This window comes from Polypterus senegalus, chromosome 14 (genome assembly GCF_016835505.1).
Source record: "Polypterus senegalus isolate Bchr_013 chromosome 14, ASM1683550v1, whole genome shotgun sequence".
NCBI classification, from domain to species: Eukaryota; Metazoa; Chordata; class Cladistia; order Polypteriformes; family Polypteridae; genus Polypterus; species Polypterus senegalus.
The window spans coordinates 132,094,537-132,116,914 of record NC_053167.1 but is presented as its reverse complement, the minus strand read 5'-3'; the positions used below and the strand labels follow the sequence as shown (position 1 = coordinate 132,116,914).

Sequence of the window (22,378 nt, the reverse complement as noted above, 5' to 3'; positions counted from 1 at the left end):
CTACAAATAACAAAAATTATACTATTACAATTATGATGTAATATTTTATAGGGCTAAAATTCTAATTATAAGAAGAAAAAAATTAAACTGAAGAAAGACGTGCCGCAGCATGAACATATTAGAGAATGAAATTGGCGATAAAACCCTTCAGTTAAAAACGTATTAACATAAAACTATGCCTATTTTCTATACATTACACAAACTAGTTTACTTGAAAATTGTTATCATTGTAATACGTAATTACCGGCTTTCGGCCACTCGTTTTACTGCTCCTAATATAACGCACGTCTATCTACGCGCTCTTTTCTAAACACCACACTTCCTGCATCGTAAGCATAAGTAATGGGTGTCCTGAAAATGCCTTAACTAAATTAATTATTAAAACTCGGAAAAAGAAACACAGTATCGTCATTTATCTGTTTGTTACATACAAATTATTCATTATATTTTAGTTTCTTTTTGTAATTTCTCTACAGGCATTGCGCAAACCTACCTAAGCAAAGGGGTCCTGTCGGTGGAAAAAGCGCCAAGTCTACCAGTTACTAAGGAGAGGAAAGGCTTGTGATATTATTGTTTGGTGGAAGCCGGAGTGTTTAACTTTACAAACGAACAGGAATGCAATGGATTACCGCATAAAAATGGTGAGTGGAATTTTGTGTACGAGGTGTGAGTAATGTTTTATTGAGAAGTTGCATGTGAATTTGACGGGCCGGTAATGCTGCGTGCTTTTATTGTGATGGGAGGAATCACTAGCAGGAGTTATATTGTTGGTATGACCGCATTAAACAAACTGAAACAACGAGAAGTTGCTGCGATTTATTGCTGTGCTGTTTATTTCGTTGTGGTACCGGATACATGTGTAACCTATAGGCTTTTAGCAGCTTTGTAGGTTAATTCCAGGGACTCCCCGCTCGAGTTCCCAGTGGCCGGAGGCGGGTCTTCCGATTGCTGACTTGCCCGCTCAGTATGTCCGCTGTTCGAGGTGTTTGTTGTGGGCTTCGCTACATGTATGCACATATTGATTTAATAAAGTGTCAATGGTGTTGAGTAAAGAGACGGGGTTTGAAAAGTACATATAATAACTGGCAGCACCAGAAAGAATTGAATGTGGCGCTTTATGGTATATGCCTGTATTAACCAGTAAATCGGTAATTAAATGCTGTCGCGTTTGCTTTAGTTCGGATAGAAACCTGAATATGTCGAGTCAGAAAATTAACTTTTGCACTTTCCTTATTAAAGAAACACTGTTGCGCACTACTGAGATTCGTTTACGCTTCTCTCTTATACATTACTCTGAAAGGTACTATGTAAAGTTAGTTAATGTAGCTGCGTGATAGTTTATCAGTGCTTGTCAGAAAAGTTTATTCAAGATGGACGAATTATTTTTGTTTCAACTGGAGCACAGTCATCTTCAGTGATGTATGGAGGGGTCATAAAGAGAAAGGAAAAAGACAGCCCTGTAATCGGGATCAAAATGTGAATTAACCTGGGAACTATTTAACCTGCATACTGCCATGCTCAGGTTGTGGACTGCAGAGTGGCGCAGTAGTAGCGCTGCTGCCCTGCAGCAAGGAGACCGGTGTTCATGGTTTGGGTGCACCCTGCGTCCAGCTTGCATGCGCTACTTGTATTCACGTGGGTTTCCTCCCATAGTCCAGCGACCCGAGTTCAGGTAGAATGGCGATTTCAACTTGGTATGTGATGAAGATGGACTAGCGCCCTGTTCAGCTGCTGTTCCTGCCTTGCGCCTTATGCTTGTTTGGATAGGCGACCCTTCCTAGGGTAAAAGGGGTAAGAAAATGGATGAATTTTTCAAGGTACACTATTTGGTTACTTTTAAAACAGTAACGAAATGCCATGTCTTCACGTTCTTTCAGAATATACATTTGGAAGTTTACGTCTCCTAATTTATACTGAGCCACATGATCCACCGCACTTGGATCGTGTAGAGTCTGCGTCAAGAGACTAAGAGTTTGTGACGGCGTTTTACAGAAGTGTTGGTCTTCGAAAAGTGGGCGTTCCTATATGCTAATTTGCACAATTTTTGCGAGGAACGTGTGGGCGTGGCTTTATGCCGCTAAAGGGGTGGCCATGCTATCTACCTGAAAGCCGGGCTTGGTCGTATTAAAATCGAGAGTGGCATCCAACAGTCTCTGCGGCAGTGGAGTATTTGCCTCATTGTAAAGTGCTGCGGCCGTCTGAGCAGGTTTTGCAGGTGAGATGATTGTGCTGCGTTTGTGTGCTAATGGAATTTTCATTGTTCTCATTGTGTTGTCATACCTTTTCGTTTTGTTCACTTTCGTGCTTGGTCAGATGTCTAGGAGAGAAACGAATTCAATGTTGCTGCACCAAAAAAATTCTGTTCATTTGTAAAGATAAAAAAATAAGAGGTATTAAGAGCATCATATAATCCAATAGTCAAATGTAATTTATGTCTGAGCTGCTATTTTTTTTTATTTTTTATTTTCACTGGAGTATGCTGCTGCTAGAGTATTTAAATTTTCCCTTTGAGGATTAATAAAGTCTGTCTATCAGATCAACAGTAATTGAATGAGGTTAGTTTGGTTGCTTCTTCGTTTGTCACCTGTCATGTTTTTGTGGATGGCATTAACTTAAAAGACAGTAAATTTGGCATCTAAACATATAAGAAATATATGTAGTCCTTTATGTATTTCTTAATATATTTATAGGAGTGCAAATGTTGAGTTTAACGTAGAAAGTATTTTGGACAAACTTTAATAGATATTTCATCATTTTCAAAAATTAAACTTAAAATTTCCCCTGAATAAGGGCTTTTGTTTGGATTTGACTTGCTTTGAATTGCGATATTTTTATAGTAAACATCCAACCATTTCTTTAAACCCGCTTTATATCGGGCACAAGGCAGGGACATTCCCTGGACAGGATACTGGCCCATCATAGAGTAAACACATGCAAGGGCCAGTTTAACATGCTGATCCACCTAATCTGAAGAATCGCTAACTCAAATTTTACCTGCACAATTTTCATATGCTAGAAGATATTTTTAATTGTGTGTGTGTGTGTGTGTGTGTTCAGCACTGGACTGGCACTCTGTTTTCATTCCTGTCTTTCAATTATGTGAGTGAGTCACAGTATGTTGTGTGGTGTGTGTGTGGTTTTTTTTTTAAATATATTAATAATGGATAGATACCATATTCACAAAGCCATATTGTCAAATATTCCATGTTTGAGTTTTTAAAGACTAAGTCAGGTTTTCTTTTAATTCTGTACATGAAAAATAGTAAAGCAGAATATAAATTTACAATTAATATTTGTAAATTGTTTAACCTGAAGAGTTCCTTTGTAAATGCTTCTGGCAATTTTGTATTGCTTTACTTTTGTGTCTTATGAGGATGTGTTTTTTCTTCTTTGTGTATTTGTGTTGACATTGTAAGTAAAAGGAATATTGACATTTCTCTGAATGATCCCAGTTAGAGCTACCACTTAGTGTTTATATGCAACTTCTTACAACAACATTTATTTGTAGAGCACATTTTCATACAAATGATGGAGCTCAAAGTGCTTTACATTATGAAGAAAGAGAAAAAAAGACAAAATAAATTATATATAAAAAAAAAGTAGAATTAGGGAACACTAACATAGAATAAAAGTAAGGTCAGATGGCCAGGGAGGACAGAAAAAAAACAATGAGGCCAACATTTTGCCATCCATGGTATTTTAATGACCTAACCATCAACTGCTTTGACAAGTAGGAGATAGATTAATTAGATATATTTGGAGCCTGTCACATATAGTTTAACACAGCTCTTTTATTATTCCACCAGTCACTTTTTCACCGCACAATTTTTAGTCCATTGTAGTTTTAATTTGCAAATTTATTCAAAGGATGTCCAAGTATTACTTGAATAATCCCTTTTTTTTCTTTTCTTTTAAAGTTACAGCTATGTTCCTGATGCTTCTCTATAGTGGCACATGTCCAGAATTGCAAGAGCTGCTAACTAAAACAGAATTGAATGTACATTTCTTCTAATTGTAATATTTCCTATGTACTTATCTCCACAGTTTTACATGTGATATAAACTGTTTTCCAGTCATTAATGTGAAGAAATCCAACAGTTCTTTTCTGAATGTTTTTAACTAGATTTAATGTTACATGCGTTACAGCCAAGCTTGCCTGTCTATTCAGCATTATTCATTCTCTGCTACCGCCCAGTGAATCTTCAAAATGAAATTATGATTGTGCTTTTTAGGAAGTGACCAACATTTTTGCTGACAGGTTGGTAGTACTTTACTGCTCCCCAAAGAAATTTCAGTTGCTCCATGCAATAGCATAAAACATAATACAAAATAGTATAAAAAGACAAAAGTGAAACTTTCAATGCCAAGTAAGTGTTAGACTCAGAACTTGCAGTACTATGTTGTATAAGTTGGCTAGAGTGAAGATGGCCTTTAATTTTGCTATCATTCATTACACTCTTTTTCTTGTGTTGCTTGCACATGAGTGTCACTGCCAGACCTGCACAATCGATGCACCCTTTGTGTTATTGCTGGCTACCATAGCACAAGGCCAAAAGACTTGCACGTTTCCCGTGACATAAACATTGACAATTGCTGCATTGTGAGCAGTGTTTAAGGGGCTAACATCTTGCTTGCTCTTCCACCTGATTGCAATAATGTTGCCTTTTTGTCACCCAGCTACTTTTGCACCACAGTGGAGCTTCATGTGACAGAATTTACCTGGCATATCAGAGAAGTTTGGTTGTACAGTGCTGCATCACACATCAGTTTCAGTGTCGGTGTCTGACAACCAATTGACGCCATCCTCATTATTGCTCAATCTGAGCAATGGGTTACTTTTTAGTTTGTCCTAAAACTGCCTTTATTGCATTTCTTTTGCAGTTGTGTTTTGTGTTCGAGGCTCTGCCCCAAGGTTTGGTCCGTGTCTCTGACTTGCAGTGTGATCCTGAGCAAGTCCCCTAAACTTTGTGCTTTTGTTAAAAAAATAAACAGTAGTACTATTTCCACTTTGAGTGACTTGTGGTTGCGTTCACTATAGAGACGCACTGTATAAAATACATTTTGTTTGTTATAAATGAAGTCTTAAGTGTAAAATAAGTAATGTAAGTACAAAATGTATGGTTTCTTATTAAACAAGGGACTGTCTGTGAGGAGGAGTACTATTGTCACACATACAGAGTACAGATAAGTTCTTGCTTGCATACTGTATTGTATTATTATATTATTATTTATATTATATTTATTTTATTATTTCCAAAGACTGTAAAAAGTATATATCCGCCATGGAGCAGCTTTCATATGGTGCAGTAGTCTAATCCAGGTACTATTACGGCTGACTTAGATATGTAGGAAAAATATTTAAATTTTTATGAAATAAAAAAAGCCATCGGATTTATTTGTAGAAGTGTGTCAAGAAATGCTGTAGAGGCTAATTCATACCTAAAGCAATAGGCCTAGATAGATAGATAGATAGATAGATACTTTATTAATCCCAAGGGGAAATTCACATAATCCAGCAGCAGCATACTGATATAAAACAATAGTAAAGAGTAATAAAATGCAGTTAAAAACAGACAATAACTTTTGAATAATAACACTTGCAGTTGTTTTATTATGTTTGTTTATCTATTGTGCTTCCAAAAAAAGCTACATTCCTCCCTGAGATGAATATTGATCTGTTTATCCAAAAACCTTAGCGTGCATTGTACTCTCTAAAATTAGGTGCATCATCCATTCCCATTTGAATGAAGGTTCTAAATTTTGACTGTCTGTGCAACTGTGAGCATGTCACTTTTTTTTAAAAAGAAAATGCATGAAAAAGCGAGTCTTGTAAATGGGATTAATCTGAATTAACAGTGACTGGAAAATAGATAATGTGCAGCATGTATTGGTGTTAATATAATGGAGAAAGCTATAAAAGTCACTACAGTTGTAAAATGTTGCTCATATCTCTAGGCCAGTAGTTTAGAAAGTTGCTTTATTCGTGTTGAATTTCTGTTATTTCTTTACGATATGGTTAGAAAAATGATCAGTATTATAAACAGTGGAAGAAATGCCATTACTATATTTGGTAAAGTGTGGTTTCATTTCCAGTAAGTTGTGCAAGACCGGTTTCAAAGTGATTACACTTTAAGTCAAACCTCCATTCTTAAAAGAAGATCTGCTAGAATTGGACATAAATTAAGGCAGAGAACAGCAGTGATCATTTCCTCCCACAGTCCAAAGACATGCAGGTTAGGTGCATTTGCAGTCCTAAATTGTCCCCAGTGTGTACTTGGGGAGTGTGTGTGTGCACCCTGTGGTGGGCTGGTGCCCTGCCCATGGGTTTGTTCCTGCCTTGTGCTGGCTGGGATTGGCTCCAGCAGACCCCCGTGACCCTGTGTTAGGATATAGCGGGATGGAGAATGATTGACTGATTGACATTCAGTGGACACGTTTTCATCACTCTTTGCTATGTTCTCTAACTTGATCGTGTATGAAGTCCATTGGCTCCTAACTACAGTACATATTTTTGACTTTTTTTATATCTGCAAATTCTCCTTAATGCAGGGGTTCTCAACGTCGGTCCTGGGGACCCCCTGTGGCTGCTGGTTTTTGTTCCAACCAGTTTCTGTTTTTAATTGGAATCCTGGGCTAATTAAGTGAACTGTTATTTCCCAGATTGTGTTTTGAGAACACTATAAAAATGAGAAAACTAAGTTTGGTTTATATATATATATATATATATATATAGATATATAGATATATAGATATATAGATATAGATATAGATAGATAGATATAGATATATATATATATATATATAGAGAGAGAGAGAGACAGTTATATAGGAATAATGTATTTTTTTTCTTTTTAGCAATATATCCATCTTGATTTTTTATTCTACTTTTTCAGGTGTTCTAATTGTTTAATACATTATTTACTAATTAGTTAGTCTGACGCTAAAGTAGTTGCAGCCTTTCATGATTCAGTGTCATTTACCTGGGTGTCTGCTCTGCTTGTTTTTAATTGTCATTAATAAGATACAATGAAGGAAGCAAACTGCACAGAGAGAGGGTGAAATATAATGAAAGCAACAAAAAGGAGTTAAGCATTTAAATCTATAGCAAAAGCAGAAATATTTCTAAATGTAAAAATCATGCCTCTTTGCTTTGTTAATGTAGAATAAGAGAAGAGGAAAAAAAATACCAGCTAATTAATTGAGTTCAGTTGTCACTGATTATAAATCTGGTTGGAACAAAAACCTGAAGCCACAGTGAGTCCCCAGGACCGACTTTGAGAACCCCTGCCCTAATGGCTTGGGGGATTATGCAGATTTGTCCTGGCAAATGAAGAGACGAGCTTTGCATTCTTGGCTAACAGCAACTTGTTCTTGATACTTTATATTGAAGCACATTTGCTCTGTGCTGATCTGATTTGAGAGTTCTGACCTTTCCTAATGAAAGACAAGTTGCAGATCTTTGGATACTTTTTTGTGATCCTTGGAGATTTTCTGGATAAAGGTCTTCCACAGTGCCCATGCAGTAGTTTTGGTAGGCCTGCCAATTGAAACAGTAGTGAACCTTACCTGAAGTGTTTCCTGTGGAGATGAGGACTCTCACTGGTTTGGTGGAGTCCCATAACCATAGAAATGACTTTGTAGTCCTTTCCAAACTGAGGGAAGTCAAAATATCCCTTCAGTTGGGTTGCTTTAATTAGGGAGCACTGACGTTTTCCAAACTGTTGGATCACTTCGTTCATTAGCTATTAGCTGTTTTAATAAGGCATGTGTTCAGTAAGGTGCGCTTTATCTAGTATTAGATATTTGATTGAAGAACTGGAAATTGTTTACTTCAAGTAGACTGTTCATTTAAAACATTTTTACTTTTTCATGTTATTTGTCTCTCAAACACAGATATTGGTTAATACATTGTTGAAATGAGTCTTAATTTATTTTAATGTCCTGTTTTAAATTAGGCTGTGTAAGATGCTTGCAACTCTGTGAAGCAGAAACTGAACAGAAAAAAAGTGCAGAATGCCTGGCCTTATGCAGAGTGACGCCAATGGAGCCACAAAGGCCAAGCCTGTCAAGAACAGATTGTCCCTGAAGTTTTTTCAGAAAAAAGAAACTAAAAGGACTCTTGATCTCTCAGACTCTCAAGAGGAGGAACACAAACCTTCAGAATCCGTTCTTGCTGAAAGGTTAGTAACTGCATTTAGATTTAAAGTAACCACCTTAATTTATTACTCTTCTCCTTTCTTTACTAATATTTTCTCCTATCTCATATGAAACTATGAGGTCTGATTACTTCTGGTCCAAAATAACTGCTTTCTGTGTGTTTTTTCCACCAACAATGACAAGCAGTGTGTTTACATGTACAGTAATCCCTCCTCGATCGCGGGGGTTGCATTCCAGAACTCCCCACGATAGATGAAAATCTGCGAAGTAGAAACCATATGTTTGTGTGGTTATTTGTATATATTTTAAGCCCTTATAAACTCTCCCACACTGTTAACACTATTAGAGCCCTCTAGACATGAAATAACACCCTTTAGTCAGAAGTTTAAACTGTGCTCCATGACAAGACAGAGATGACAGTTCTTTCTCACAATTACAAGAATGCAAACTTCTCTTCAAAGGAGTGCGCGCATCAGGAGCAGAGAATGTCAAAGAGAGAGAAAAGCAAACAATCAAAAAATCAATACGTGCTGTTGGGCTTTTAAGTATGCTGAAGCACCGCGATAAAGCGGCATTTTTTAGAGGAGCGTCCGTATCTTCTAAACAAACAGCCCCTCTGCTCACACCCCCTCCGTCAGGCAGAGAGAATGTCAGAGAGAGTGAGAGAGACAGAGAAAAGCAACCCATCAAAAATCAATATGGGCTGTTAGAGCTTTGAAGTGTGCGAAGCACCGCGCGGGAAGCATATTGTATATCATTGAGGAGTTTTATTTAATATGTAATACATGCTCTGATTGGGTAGCTTCTAAGCCCTCCGCCAATAGCGTCCCTTGTATGAAATCAACTGGGCAATCAAACTGAGGAAGCATGTAACCTAAATTAAAAGACCCATTATCCGCGAACCAGCGACAAATCTGTGATATATATTTAGATATGCTTACATTTTAAAATCCGCAATGGAGTGAAGCTGCATAAGTCGAAGCTCGATATAGCGAGGGATCACTGTACTTCAATAAATCGGTTATTCATGGAAACCTGATTTCTAAAATGCCATGTAAACTTGTATCCAATTCTAGAAATGGGTTATTGGCTCCTGGGAAACCTGGTCAACAAATAACCAGATTATGCGGCCATGTAAACCCTTTACCAGGTTACAGTTAAGGGTTTTGCAGTCTCTGCTCATGTCGGCTGCACTCGTGTTATCCCATGCAATTAGTTGCTTCACATGTGCTTTCAGCTGCCAGGAGTAAAATCATTCACAACATTTCCAAAGGAAAATGCTGAGGCAATTGTATTATTCCCTCTCCTGGCTGAAATAATCTGTCCATATATTGCAGAAATGGCTGTTTATGTTAAGGAGTTGAATGTACAGTGCTAAACTCGGCAGCATGATCTTGAACAGTAATGTGCATTTCTTAGCTTACTTTTTAAAGTATCTAGTAACCTAAAGCAATACTCCTCTTATTGAAGTAAAAACTATCTGCATTGTCATCATCTCCGTGGCACAGGGTGTAAGGCTAGAAACGCACATCCCGTGTCCTGTGCAGGGGCTCCGTTGCAGAGCTAAGCAGAAAAGAAGGCGATACATGCAGCGTGGTAACAGAAAGCTATAAATAAAGCAGTAATTTGACATTTAAAGCACACAAGGACATTGGTGCATTTTGACAAAGGAAAACACCAGAGAATTAACTTGTGCCTGTAAATGTAGATTTTTCAAAAAAAGGTTTCTGCCTTAATCAGGTTGTGTGTGCATGTAAATGCCCAGACTGACAACTGAAAGTAACAGAATTCAAACCTCAAATGTTGAGTACAGACTGAGCACAGAATACAATATAAACTTTTACAATGTAGTATTACGTTCACATTAACAATAGTCTAAAAATATTTTGGTACTCTAACCACAAAGCTTACAAGACAACTTGAACAACCCTTTTTTTTTTTTTGTGTACCCCAAGCTGTGTTTTTCAATTCTAGGTTTGCTGCTGGCTGGAGCCTGTACCAGCAGCATGTTAAGAAATACTGAAATGAGTTCCATCACTTACATAATATAAATGCACCTTTGCTTGCTCATACCAAGTGCCAGTGTGCATTTGCTGCTTAACATGCATGTTTTTGTGATGGAAGTAGAAACTTGTTAACAGTTGAAAAGCCATGCATACAGCTCCTGTAAAACTGCACCAGGAGATGACTGCGCTGAGAGCTGAGCTCACGTATTTGTTGCTGTGAGGTGGCCATGCTAAGTCCGGAAACCCAGTGCTCCCCTAATTTTGGAATGATTACCTTGGAATTCCTAATGAATGTTGGTAAATGTAAAAGGAATGATATTTTATGCCGATCTCTTACCATTTTTCCCCATTTGATTTTCCTCTCTGCAGCTCTGACCAGGTTGTGCCTGCACCGCCTCCCCCAGCATCTCCTCATACTTACGAAAAGAGAGAAAATCTTGTTCCTTTTGTTGGACTAAATAACCTTGGAAATACTTGCTATCTTAATAGTATTTTACAGGTATGTAGGTCCTAGTGTACAATATGTGATGTGCAGTGCTCTGCTGTTAAGTTCCCCACAGCCTTTGGGTAACTAATGCCATTTATCTTTAATGCAAACAAACATACATTTTAGTATTGAATTTCTTTTTGAATTGATTTTAAAGGCTTATAAAGTAGGCCTTGAGGAAGTTGACCCAGTGCCCATTTGGGTTCCCGTATTTCCCTTTTGTGTTTTCATGAGTATTTATGCTTACTGAGCAAACTGTTACTTACGCCTGCTTAGCATGCAGTTATCTAAACAGCTAATCATGCGGCAGCAATTCCGTGCCTAAAATCGTGCAGATACAGGCCAGGAGCTTCAATTAATGTTAACATCAAAGACCAGAATGGGGAAAATATGTGATCACAGTGCTTTTGACTGTGGCATGACTGTTGGTGTCACACAGGCTGGTTTGAGAATTTCTGTGACTGCTGAACTCCTGGGATTTTTTACACACAACAGCCTCAAATGGTGCAAAATACACAAAGTCCAGTAAGCAGCAGTTTCACAGATGGGAAACACTTTGCCAATGAGAGTGGACAGAGGAGAACAACCAGGCTGGTTTTGATCTGACAAAGTGGCAACAGTAACTCAAATAATCACAACACATTATAGATCGAGGTGGATGGGCCACAATAGCAGAAGACCACTTTGGGTCTGTCGGCTCCTGTCACACAGGAATGGAAAGCTGAGGCTGCAGTGGGCACAGGCTCACCAAAGTGGACAGCTAGAGACTGAAACAATGCAGCCTGATCTGATGAAACTCGGCTTTTTGAGGCACACACATGGTAGGGTAAGAATTTAACACCAACAGTATGAATCCATGGACCCAATCTGCCTTGAGTCAACAGTCCAGGCTGATGATGGTGGAGGAATGGTGTGTCCATTAATACCAATTAATCACTACTTCAGTGTCACAACCCGTTTGTGTATTGCTGCCGACCATGTGTATTCTTCCTTGGCCTCAATTTTGGCCATCTTCTAATGGCTACTTCCAGCATGATAGTGCACCATTTCATAAAGCAACAGTTGCCTCAAACTGGTTTCACAAACGTGGCCTTTCTAGACACAGGTCTGAATCCAGTAGAACAGGAGATTTACAGCATGAATATGCAACTGACATACCTACCGAAAATGATTTAATCCTGTCAACATGGGCCACAATCTTAAAGGAGTGATTCCAGCATCTTGTAGAACCCATGCCACGAAGAGAGGAAGCTGTTCTGAGAGCACAAGGGGGTCCCTACCCAGTATTAGCACAGTGTACCTTTGAATTTGCTCAATGAGTGGATATTATAGAATTAACGTTTTGTCTTTGGTTTTCCCTTTAAAAAGGGGGAAAAAGCTGCTCAGCAGAAAAAATAGTTTTTATCAGTATTCACTCTTGATAATGCGTTAAACATTTGATCAATAATCTGTTATGTTGTTCTCCTAGGTTTTATACTACTGTCCTGGGTTCAAAGCGGGGATTGCTCACTTACATAAACTGTGTACAAGGAAAAGAGAGCGGCAAAAAGATGAGGATAAAGAAAAGGTAAGTAAATACATTGAAAACGCCCAGAACATAAATATTTAAACTAGTTTGTTTTTTGTGTTTCTATTCATGAACCAATACTTAAATTTTTATTTTTTATACCCCCACCCTATCTCATCCAATAGGAAACTGTATCAGAGGACACCCCAGCAAGTCTCGAGTTGCTTGTCAATTTTCATAACCTGTTGGTATCTTTAGATCAACTTCAATCCAGTTTCTTGGTTAATCCAGAAAAATATACTGATGGAGAACTTGCAATTCCACCCAGGAGACTGGTGCACACACTTCGGTAAATCTAATCTGTTAAGTCCTTCACTTTTGATGGTGGTGTTTTGTAATTTCTATTCCTTATCCTTTGGCTGATGCCTTTGTCCAAGGCGTCTTATAATATTTGAGATACAATTTGTTTCATTTTCTCTTTTCCCATTTGGACTTGCTCACAGTTACACAGTCCATGGCAGTGTAAATAGCTGGATTTGAGCCCACAACCTCGGGTTTTTTTTTTTTAATACTGGAATAATCAAGGCTGCCATATCACAATAAAATACAATAAAGCAACATTTTCAAGGGAAAATTGTTCAAAAGAAAGGATGCCACATATATTCCCTCCCAGTATTACTGGTGTAACTGAAATGGAAGCTGCTAAAAGGGTACTTGCTAATATCTTTGTGTCCATCAAATTACAGAATATGATAAAAAGAAATGATCCTAAAGATGAGACAAATTTGAAGCGTCTTTTACTATACATGTGGTCTAATTGTTACCCTTCTAATGTTTCTTCCATGTTGAATTTTCAATTATATTTAAATCTTTTATTATTTTTAGGCAGCTCAATCCAATGTATGAAGGATATCTGCAACATGATGCACAAGAGGTGCTTCAGTGCATGCTGGGATATATCCAGGAAGCCTGTGATGCTTTAAAAGCCGAATACAAGGTTACTGAAAAATCTACAGATAACTGTGACTCTCCAGTGGCATCCGGTGTAGTTAATGAAGCAGGCGAATGCAGCGTGTTACCAAAAAGCATCAAAACTGAGGAAGATGATGTACAAGAAAATGGCAATAGCTGTGGTGGGGAATCCCCTGCCAAAGGAAAAGGGAACGGAAAGCGAAAAAACGATTCAGATATTGGAAATCCTAAAAAGAAATCAAAATCTCTTAAAATGCAAAAGTTGCCAGTAGACAATAAGCACTTCACGAGATCAAAAAGGAAATCCCTCAATGACAATATGGAGGGGAATGAAAGTGAATCTGACGGAAATGGTGAAAATGCATCAGCGAAGCCTGGCAAGAAAACCAAACGGCCTAAATTGGGATGGCTAATGTCCTCCAGCAAGCAGCCCACTATTTTCTCCAGGTTCCGTAGTGTGGGAAAGTTAACGACTAATGGGAATAAACCACAAGAGAAGGAAGTCGCGCAGAAAGAGGCTTCGCCAGAAATGGCAGCCACAGAAAATGGCAAGAAACTGAGCTCTTTACATGAAGCAGCTGCTAAATTGGAAGAAAAAAAACCTGCAAGTGAAGGTGAGCAACATCAAGGCATTTTGGGAATGCAGTTTCTTTTTTGTTTCTCATTGCCTCTTGCAAGTATTTTGAGAAATGCAGGAAATGCACCTCGCATTCTCCTTTCCAAGATGTACAGCTGACATTTAGGACGCGGTGCCCGACTTTGCAGCTTGTCATGCTGTGTCGGCTGCACAAACTCCCAATACCCAGACTTAAAATTGTAATTAGCAAAAGCAACCTACGTGATGTATGCTTGAAATCCTGCAGCCATATCAACAACATGTATGAATTAATATTTATTGCACATTTTAATGCTGAAGAGTATTTACTGTAGCTGAAATATACTTTACAAATCATGAACGAAAAATTAAGGTTACAAGTGTGGTAGAAACGGAAAATTAAGACTTGAGATTAGAGTTTGTTTTTACTTTTTTAGTTTAAGGAAGTTACTGTCGGTCCATTCTGTGATGCCAGGAAGACATCCAATCAGAGATTAGCTCTGCATCATCTGCATACCTTATACTGTGTTTTAAAATCCTTATTTCTGTACAATTAACAGCGGCCCTTTATATTAAACTTGGTTCTATTTTGAATTCTTCAACCTCCTTAGTTTTGTTTTCTCCTGGAAAAACCTACAAAAATGTTGAATTTATTTTAACAAGAAAAGATGTTATGTAACAGAAATGCATAAAAACTGAAATGCCATCAGGGAGAAAGGTTTGAGTTTCCACTGCTGTACTGATGCACAATTCGTACACGTCCTTCGTGTGACATGTTTGGAAACCGTCGCCAACACACAGCCTAGCATTGTCATCATCGCAGTACAAGCGTTTCTGTGTGCAGTTTGATTTTATTTTTTTCTTACGCTTGAGCGTGGTAGGGTAGAATGTCAGTGCTCAGTCCACACGATGGATGTAGGCTACAACAGCACAATGCTAGGCAACCTTCACATTTACCCTGACACCGACATTGACGGGGGGCGCTGGCTAACGCCTTGTTGTTCTTTTACTTGATCTTAATAGTTTTGCCACAAGGTTGTCGAATTCACCTGGCATATCACGGCAGTTTGGTCATACAGTGCCATTGTATGTGTCAAGTTTCACTATCTGTGTGAATTTGTCATCAGACATCGCTATTGTCATCACTATCGTTAATGGTTCAGTTTCAAACGGACTATACACCTTCTCATTTACACACCATTGTGTTTTGTTTGAATATCGAGGAGTTAGAGTTGCAAAATGCATGGACGAGTGATGACTTGCTGTGCTACAGTGCTCAAGGTGAGGTCAAAATATTAGAAATCAACGCAGACCTCCGCATTAACGTTTACAGAGTGCTGTGCTGTGCGGTGCTGTAGTTAAGAGCAGTGACCCTCAACTGAAATGACAAATGCATTTTATTACTAAAAATATTTGTGATGTGCCATCTTTTGGAATGACTGAGGCACAGCAACCAGACAGACAGTCACACTTGTGCTTTTCGACATTTTGTTGTTTCATCCACTAGATGGCAACAGAACACCATCCTGAGAGTTCTTCAGGCTTTATATTGGAAATCGCACCCGAGTCTCATTCGGGTTTAACTGTAATGTGTCATTATGTGAGAGACGTGGTGTGTTCAGGTGCATTTGTGGGCATTGAGGCCTCACTGCAGTCCAGAATCATCAAGTCCTTGGGATTTTACTATACAGACAACACTTTAAGGCCCTTTCAAAATATTTTTTTTTTATATAAAAGTGAAAATACTTTATCATCTTTACATTGCTTTTAACCCAGATAATGTCCATTCTCCTCACAAAAAAGTCTTGAATCTTATACTTGCCAATTTGATCTGCATGTGTAAATGGGAGATCATGTAGACGCTGTACAAGGAAACTTCCGGGACAACAACCCTGACCTCCATATTGTGGGACAGTAGTGCTACCACCATGCCACAGTATGAGTCATTGCAGAGTAATAAGAACAATGGTAAATATTGTGAGGCCACTTCGACTCAGTATCAGTTTGTTCAAGTGTTTAAAATTACAGACACATTTTCCAAAATGCAATAAAAAAATAAAAAAAAACTTACTGTACTTGAACCATTTTATTTAAGTGACAGAAGTACAAAGAAAAGGATTTTCAATGTTTTCACTGATGCGACTGTAAACATGATTTGAATTTTGATGCCTGTTAACACCTTCAGTCACAGTTGGGACAGTGGCTTGTCTACCGCTGGCTTATGTTGCCTTCCCAAGCGCACTTCTTAATCATTTGGGAACTGAGGATACCAGTTGTTAATTTTGCCCATTCTTGCTCGACACAAGACTTGAGCTGCTCAGCAGTCCTTGGCTGGCGTTGTCTGATTCTCCTCTTCATGGTGCGCCACACGTTCTCAGTAGCAGACGTGTCAAGTCGAGCACACGCACTCTTTGTTGGCAAAGCTGGTATTTCTGCATAGAACAGAAGTATGGCTTCCTCCTTGTGTAAGAGTTTGAGGTTGCATTTCTGGATGCAGGAGCGGACCGTGTCAAGTGCCAACGGTTTTCTAAAGTGCTCACGAGGCCAAATGGCTCCATGCAGCACACTGTCATGTAGTGCTGCCTGAGGACTCAAAGGTCACCCACCTTCAGCAGTGGGTTCTGACTTTGCCCCTCACACACGAGATTTCTCAAGGCTCCCTGAATCCCTTTCACAATTTAATGTTCAGTAGATGGTGAAAGCTGTAAATTTTTTTCAATCTTGCCTTGAGAAATGAACTGACTGGCGACTGTTTCACAAAGTTTGTGGTCCATCTTTTACTTGTGAAGGCTGAGCCTTTGATGGATACTCCTATTCTATTTGGTCATAACCATTTTTATTTATTTTATTTTTTTTTTATTCTAGGAAATTACTTGGTTTTTTTGCATACCCCTTGGGGTCAGAGCGCAGGGTCAGCCATTGTACAGCGCCCCTGGAACAATTGAAGGTTAAGGGCAGAGTAGAATCTCTCTTGGCAGTGACTTGGATTTGAACCGGCAACCTTCAGGATACCAGTGCAGATCCTTCGCCTCAGAGCCACCACTCCGCCCCAACAGTAGTCATTTTTGACACATTTTGAAAAATCTTTGTAAAAACCTATCTGTTGTGCCAAGGTGATTCAATAATACCCTGCAGCTGGCACAGTTCAGGAGAAGAGTGGCATGGGGGAACAAACCTAATCAGGCAGCCGCTCCTGTTCCTGTTAAGCAGATCGTTGATAATGAAAATAGCCATTCTGTCCCCCTTGATATGAGACTTGATTTTGGGGCTGCTGTCTGCCTTTCCCAAGATTTCTTTTTTTTTTCCCCCCACAATGCTTTATCGGGAGGTTTTTTTTTTTCCCCCCTTGTCTCCTTTAGAGTGGAGGCTGAGTGTCTGTCAAAAAATGGGGCCTGGTAAAGCTTATTGAGACATTCCTTGTATGATTTTTAATTTTTTTTGACCTATAGAAGAAGGAGGTAGTTGTTTTAGCAGGAGACCCGCTTTGTGCTGTACGTGACGCTGATGAGATGGCCCACAGACGTCACACAACAGAAATGTTAACCCGCTCTATAAAATGGTGATCCAAGTAATTGCAGGCCAGTAGGCTTAACGTGCGAGAAATTAGAGGAAAGCTCAAGCAGCACGTGTCTAAAACGGGAGCAGTGTTAAGTCGTGGGGGACCATGTTTCACCAATACACTGAACATCGATGAGGAAGCAACAAGTGGCCATGACCAGAATGGTTCATATGAGATTATGTATCTTGATTTTAAAAATGCTTTTGTTAAGGTCCCACCTGAAATGTTGGGAATCAGACTAAAGTAAGTGGGAAATCAACAGGAAACCAAAGGGGTTAGGGTGAGAGGAACTGCATGAGAATCGGGGCTCACCGCTGTTGTTTTTAATGCACATAAGTGTTCTGCACAAGAGTATAATCAATGAGCTCATGAAGTTTGATGACGATAGTAAAGCAGGTGGAAGTGCAGATAACTGAGAATATGATGAGCTGTTACAGAGGAACTTGGACAGCAGACAGGAGTGGGCAGATTTATGAACAATGAAATGTCGGTAAATTACATGGAGGAAGTAAAAATGTGGTTTGAACACACAATGGGAGATCTAAAAATCAAACGTTTATGAGAAGAGTTAGGAGTCACAGTGGACTCTAAGCTATCAACTTCCAGTGTTCAGACGTCATTATGAAGGCTAACAGACTGTCAGGTTATATAGCGCCTTGACATGTGGAGTACAAGTCACAGGAGGTTCTGCTCAAGTTTTATAACACACTGGTGAGGCCTCATCTGGAGTCCTGTGTGCAGTTTTGGTTTACAGGCTACAAAAAGGGACAGAGCAGCACTAGAGGAGGTCCAGAGAGAGGAGCAACTAGGCTGATTCGGGGGCTACAGAGGGTGAGTTATGAGGAAAGATTAAAAGAGCTGAGCTTTTACAGGAGATTAAGAGGAGACCTGAGTGAAGAGTTTAACATGGTGAAGGGAATTAGTCCAGTGGATCGAGTCGGTGACTTTAAAGTGAGTTCATCAGGAACGTGCAGACATCATTGGAAACTTGAGGGTAAGTTTTGCACAAATATTAGTATTTTTTTTTTTACACAGAGATCCATAGCCACTGGGAATAAGAGACCAGGTAGGTGCACAGCAGGGCTTTAGGGGGTCTTTAAAACTTGTCTTGATATTATCTCAGTAAATAAGATGATCAAGTTTTTGGGCTGAATGGTCTGTTCTTGTTACAATTACAAATCACTAGTTGGAGGCACTCGGATCGTTCAAGGCCAGGATCCCAAGCCTGTACATTTATAAATGAGGCTGCTAACGAATGACGGGCACCCTGTCCAGATGCCTCCAGGAATGCTAAACACCATGTCTCTGAGGTGGACTAAACTTGCAGCTTCATACCGGACCCTAGAAGTTGGCAGATCTTCCCCGAGGTCAGACAATGAATTGATGGTTTGTTTTCTTGTCTCTTTTGTAGAGGAGCTCCATTTTAATCTGCTGCAGAGGTTATTTCAAGGCCAGCTGGTCCTCCGGACGCGGTGCTTGGAGTGCGAGTGCTACACTGAACGCAGAGAGGACTTCCAAGACATCAGCGTCCCAGTGCAGGAGAACGAGTCGCACACAGTCCAGGATATTTCTGAAAGTGGGTAGTTGAACGTGGCCCCATTTTATGCAGTATTGCCGTTTTATTGGTCTTCGTTGGTTGATGGGGTCTCTCTCGTTTTATCTTAGTTTCTCCTGATCCCAAGATGGAATTAAAGACCCTCAAGTGGGCCATTTCACAATTTGCATCTGTGGAAAGGATCGTTGGGGAAGACAAGTATTTTTGTGAGACCTGCCACCACTACACAGAAGCCGAACGAAGTCTTCTGTTTGACAAGACGCCCGAAGTCGTAACCATTCATCTCAAGTGCTTTGCTGCCAACACTTCAGAGTACGTCCACAAACCGCACGTCTTTTAGCTTACGAGCCTTGTATCATTTACTGTCATTGGGTTGCAGCCAATAAAATGATTAGAATTTTTAATTCCGTATATCAGGCATGTCAAACACGTGGCCTGCAACAGAAATCTGTGTGGCCTGCATGACGGATCCTAGTTGGCACTAAACTTGTACAAAATGATTACTATCGTTTGTGATTGAATCGTTCTGCATCTTTGGCGTTACTTATTGACTTTTCTTACTTCCACCTTCTGACAAAAGCACGTTTTCCCATATTATGATACCGGAAATGTCATCTGCGGTGTCGGCTCCTTGATACTCTAGCATGACACTACCACCGACAAGCCTTGACCAAAGTTAATGAGCCGTGATGTTGCAACTCAAGTACTAGGCTGCAGCAGCCTGACAGGCTACACTACACTACTGGCTGGGCTGCTGAAACTGGCCACTGGGCAGAACTGACCCTCACGAGTAGTAACATCTCTCGTATTTTCACGTAATGGAGCGTGAGATCAACAGGCGGAACGGTGTGGCGTCCACAGAGATGCGGGCTCTGCATCGGTCTGTTGTGGTGAAAAAGGAGCTGAGCTATAAGGTGAAGCTCTCAATTTACCAGTCGATCTACGCTCCTACCCTCATCTATGGTCATGAGCTATGGGTAGTGACCGAAAGAACGAGATCGCGAATACAAGTGGCTGAAATGAGTTTCCTCTGCAGGGTGTCTGGGCTTTCCCTTAAAGATAGGGTGAGATGCTCAGAGTAGAGCCGCTGCTCCTCCGCATCGAGAGGAGTCAGATGAGGTGGCTCGGGCATCTGATCAGGATGCCTCCTGGACGCCTCCCTGGTGAGGAGGCCCAGGGGAAGACCCAGGACACGCTGGAGGGACTGTCCCCCGGCTGGCCTGGGATTCCTCCGGAAGAGCTAGAAGAAGTGGCCGGGGAGAGGGAAGTCTGGGCCTCTCTGCTCAAGCTGCTGCCCCCTCGACCCGACCTCTGATAAGCGGAAGAGGATGGATGGATATTTTCATGTTTTTTTTTGCGCTATTTTTATGTAATTTTGTGCTAGTATTGTAACGAGCAGTCAGTGCAGACTACAGCTGAAGATCTGAAGTGGACGTGAGAAGTTGGTGAGTTGTTTATTAACAATTTTTTCTGATTTTGAGTTTGTAAAATTAGTGCAGATCGGCTTATTTTACAATATAAACTTTGAAGTAAACTTAGTAAAGTAAAATTAGATTTTTGGAGGATGTGTTTCCCAATTTGAATTACTGAGCAATGAATTCAGTGAGCGTTTTGATGATTTCAGTCCACACGAACAGGACTTTGCGCTGTTTACGTCACCATACTCTTACAACGCTGAGAATGCGCCTGAGATTATCCAAATGGAGTTAACTGAACTGCAGTCAGATTCTATTCTGAAGGCAAAATACAATGAAGTTGGTGTGCCAGGCTTGTATGCTTACCTGCCACCCTCGTATGTGCAGATCCGTAAGTTGGCATCGAGAGTACGGTCTATGTTCGGAAGCACTTACCTTTGTGAGCAATTGTTTTCGTTAATGAAAGCTACCAAAACCCCACATTGCTCAAGACTTACTGTCGAGCACCTTTCATCCGTCATAAAAGTGGCAGCTGCACAAGATTTCAAGCCTGATATTGACGAACTGGTTACTAACAAGAGATGCCAAGTGTCAGGATAGAAGAAATAGATCTCAGACTGTAAGACTCCTATATAAGAATTAGCTAAGCGGCTAACACTCTAAATGTACACTGTTGTACGGAGATTGCATGGAAATAAATTGCTTTTCTTTAAACTTCAAGGGTTACATTTTTTAAAGTTTTGAGTATTGGAAAGAAAGCTACAGTAACTTATTTGTTACTCGCGTATGGCGGTCGAAGCGGCCCACCAATGGTAGCGAGTTTGACGTGCCTGCCGTAGATCATTGTAAGACGCTCTTCACTGTGGAGTGGCAGAGAGTTTGTGTCATTTAGGGTTTCACGTAGAGGGGAGATGGAGACCACGGTCATTTAAACAGGTTTTGGTGCTGTAACCCCATTAAGGCTCGATTCCACTTGGTGACTTTTCCGCTATGCTGACGCCCAGTTCTTCATGTAAACTTGACGCTCACTCTGCCTTCTGTCTCCTGCAGGTTTGATCCTTACGCTGGCCTGTCCAAAGTGAACACTCCATTGCAGACCCCGCTGCTCCTGTCCCTGGACGAGTGGTGCACAAAGCCGTCGAAACAGCCCTATGAACTGTTTGCTGTTGTGATGCACAGCGGAGTCACCATCAGCAGCGGTCACTACACAACGTACGTCAAAATGATGGACCTACAGAACCTTAACAAGGATACCGAAGGCTCCGTCAGGCTGGAGCCGCTGGACGAGAGGGAGGCGAGATCATTTGACCCTCAGGACTACGATGATGGAGAGGTCTCGTTCAGCATGAACAGCAACTCCCACAACCCCTCGAACAAAGGCAATGCTAAGAAGTCGTCTGATAGCATTGGACTGCTGGGTGGCCAGAGAAGCATCTCCAGCTTCGAAATGGGTGGCACCAAAGTGGTCAACCCCGAGAAGCAAATGGGAGTAACGACCGAAGCTGAACACGTGGGACAGAACGTTACTAATGGACTTGTGGACGACGCAGCAGAGTCTAATAAAGAAAACGTCACGGCACACACAAGCAGCAGTCCTGCCGACTGCGCCGAGCGGCCATCTCACTGCAGTCTTACGGATTACGAGGGCAAATGGCTGCTGTTTGACGACTCTGAGGTGAGACTTGTTGAGGAGGGGGAGTTTTTAAGTTCGTGCTCCCCCATCTCCAACTCGACGTCCACACCGTATCTGCTCTTCTACAAGAAGAGCTCGCCGTGTTGAGTGCCACCTGCTGCTCGTTCTTGTCTATGAACTCCTGTTTCCTGTACAGCACCTTGGCATTTAACCCGTGCAATTTACTCAAATCTTTACTATTCATGTAGTAAAATAAAAAAAGTAAGCTAATTCAAAATGAAACTCCTCACGTGCACTATGGCCTGCCTCTGGTTTAACGTACAGTGCAGTGCATTTTTATTGTATAAATGAATCTATTTTTTGATGATATTAGAATGATTGTGTAAGGCCAAAATTTAATACCCAAGTTCCATATAATAAATTTATTTTGCCTCTTTATGCTTTTAATTGCTTCAGCCTTTTCTTTCATAACAAGTACGAGCCATTACAGCA

At 40.3% G+C, this 22,378-nt stretch overlaps 1 protein-coding gene across 1 annotated transcript; it reads left to right on the top strand.

Annotated features, from left to right (window-relative positions):
* The first annotated feature begins 336 nt into the window (after positions 1–336).
* usp1 (ubiquitin specific peptidase 1) lies at positions 337–22,333 on the top strand. The gene is made up of 9 exons (XM_039734427.1): positions 337–641; positions 7,956–8,180; positions 10,533–10,662; positions 12,119–12,217; positions 12,343–12,506; positions 13,043–13,743; positions 18,695–18,859; positions 18,949–19,150; positions 21,304–22,333. Exons 2-9 carry the CDS (start codon positions 8,014–8,016, stop codon positions 22,031–22,033), a joined length of 2,358 nt encoding a protein of 785 aa, XP_039590361.1. The 5' UTR covers positions 337–641; positions 7,956–8,013; the 3' UTR covers positions 22,034–22,333.
* Positions 22,334–22,378: the final 45 nt, after the last annotated feature.

Excerpts from the sequence above, each read along its gene's own strand:
- usp1 (XM_039734427.1), top strand. The coding sequence starts at position 8,014 with ATGCCTGGCCTTATGCAGAGTGACGCCAATGGAGCCACAAAGGCCAAG. Across the intron at positions 12,218-12,342 it reads AAGATGAGGATAAAGAAAAG|GAAACTGTATCAGAGGACAC; the intron begins GTAAGTAAATAC and ends CTCATCCAATAG. Across the intron at positions 13,744-18,694 it reads AAAAAAACCTGCAAGTGAAG|AGGAGCTCCATTTTAATCTG; the intron begins GTGAGCAACATC and ends TCTCTTTTGTAG.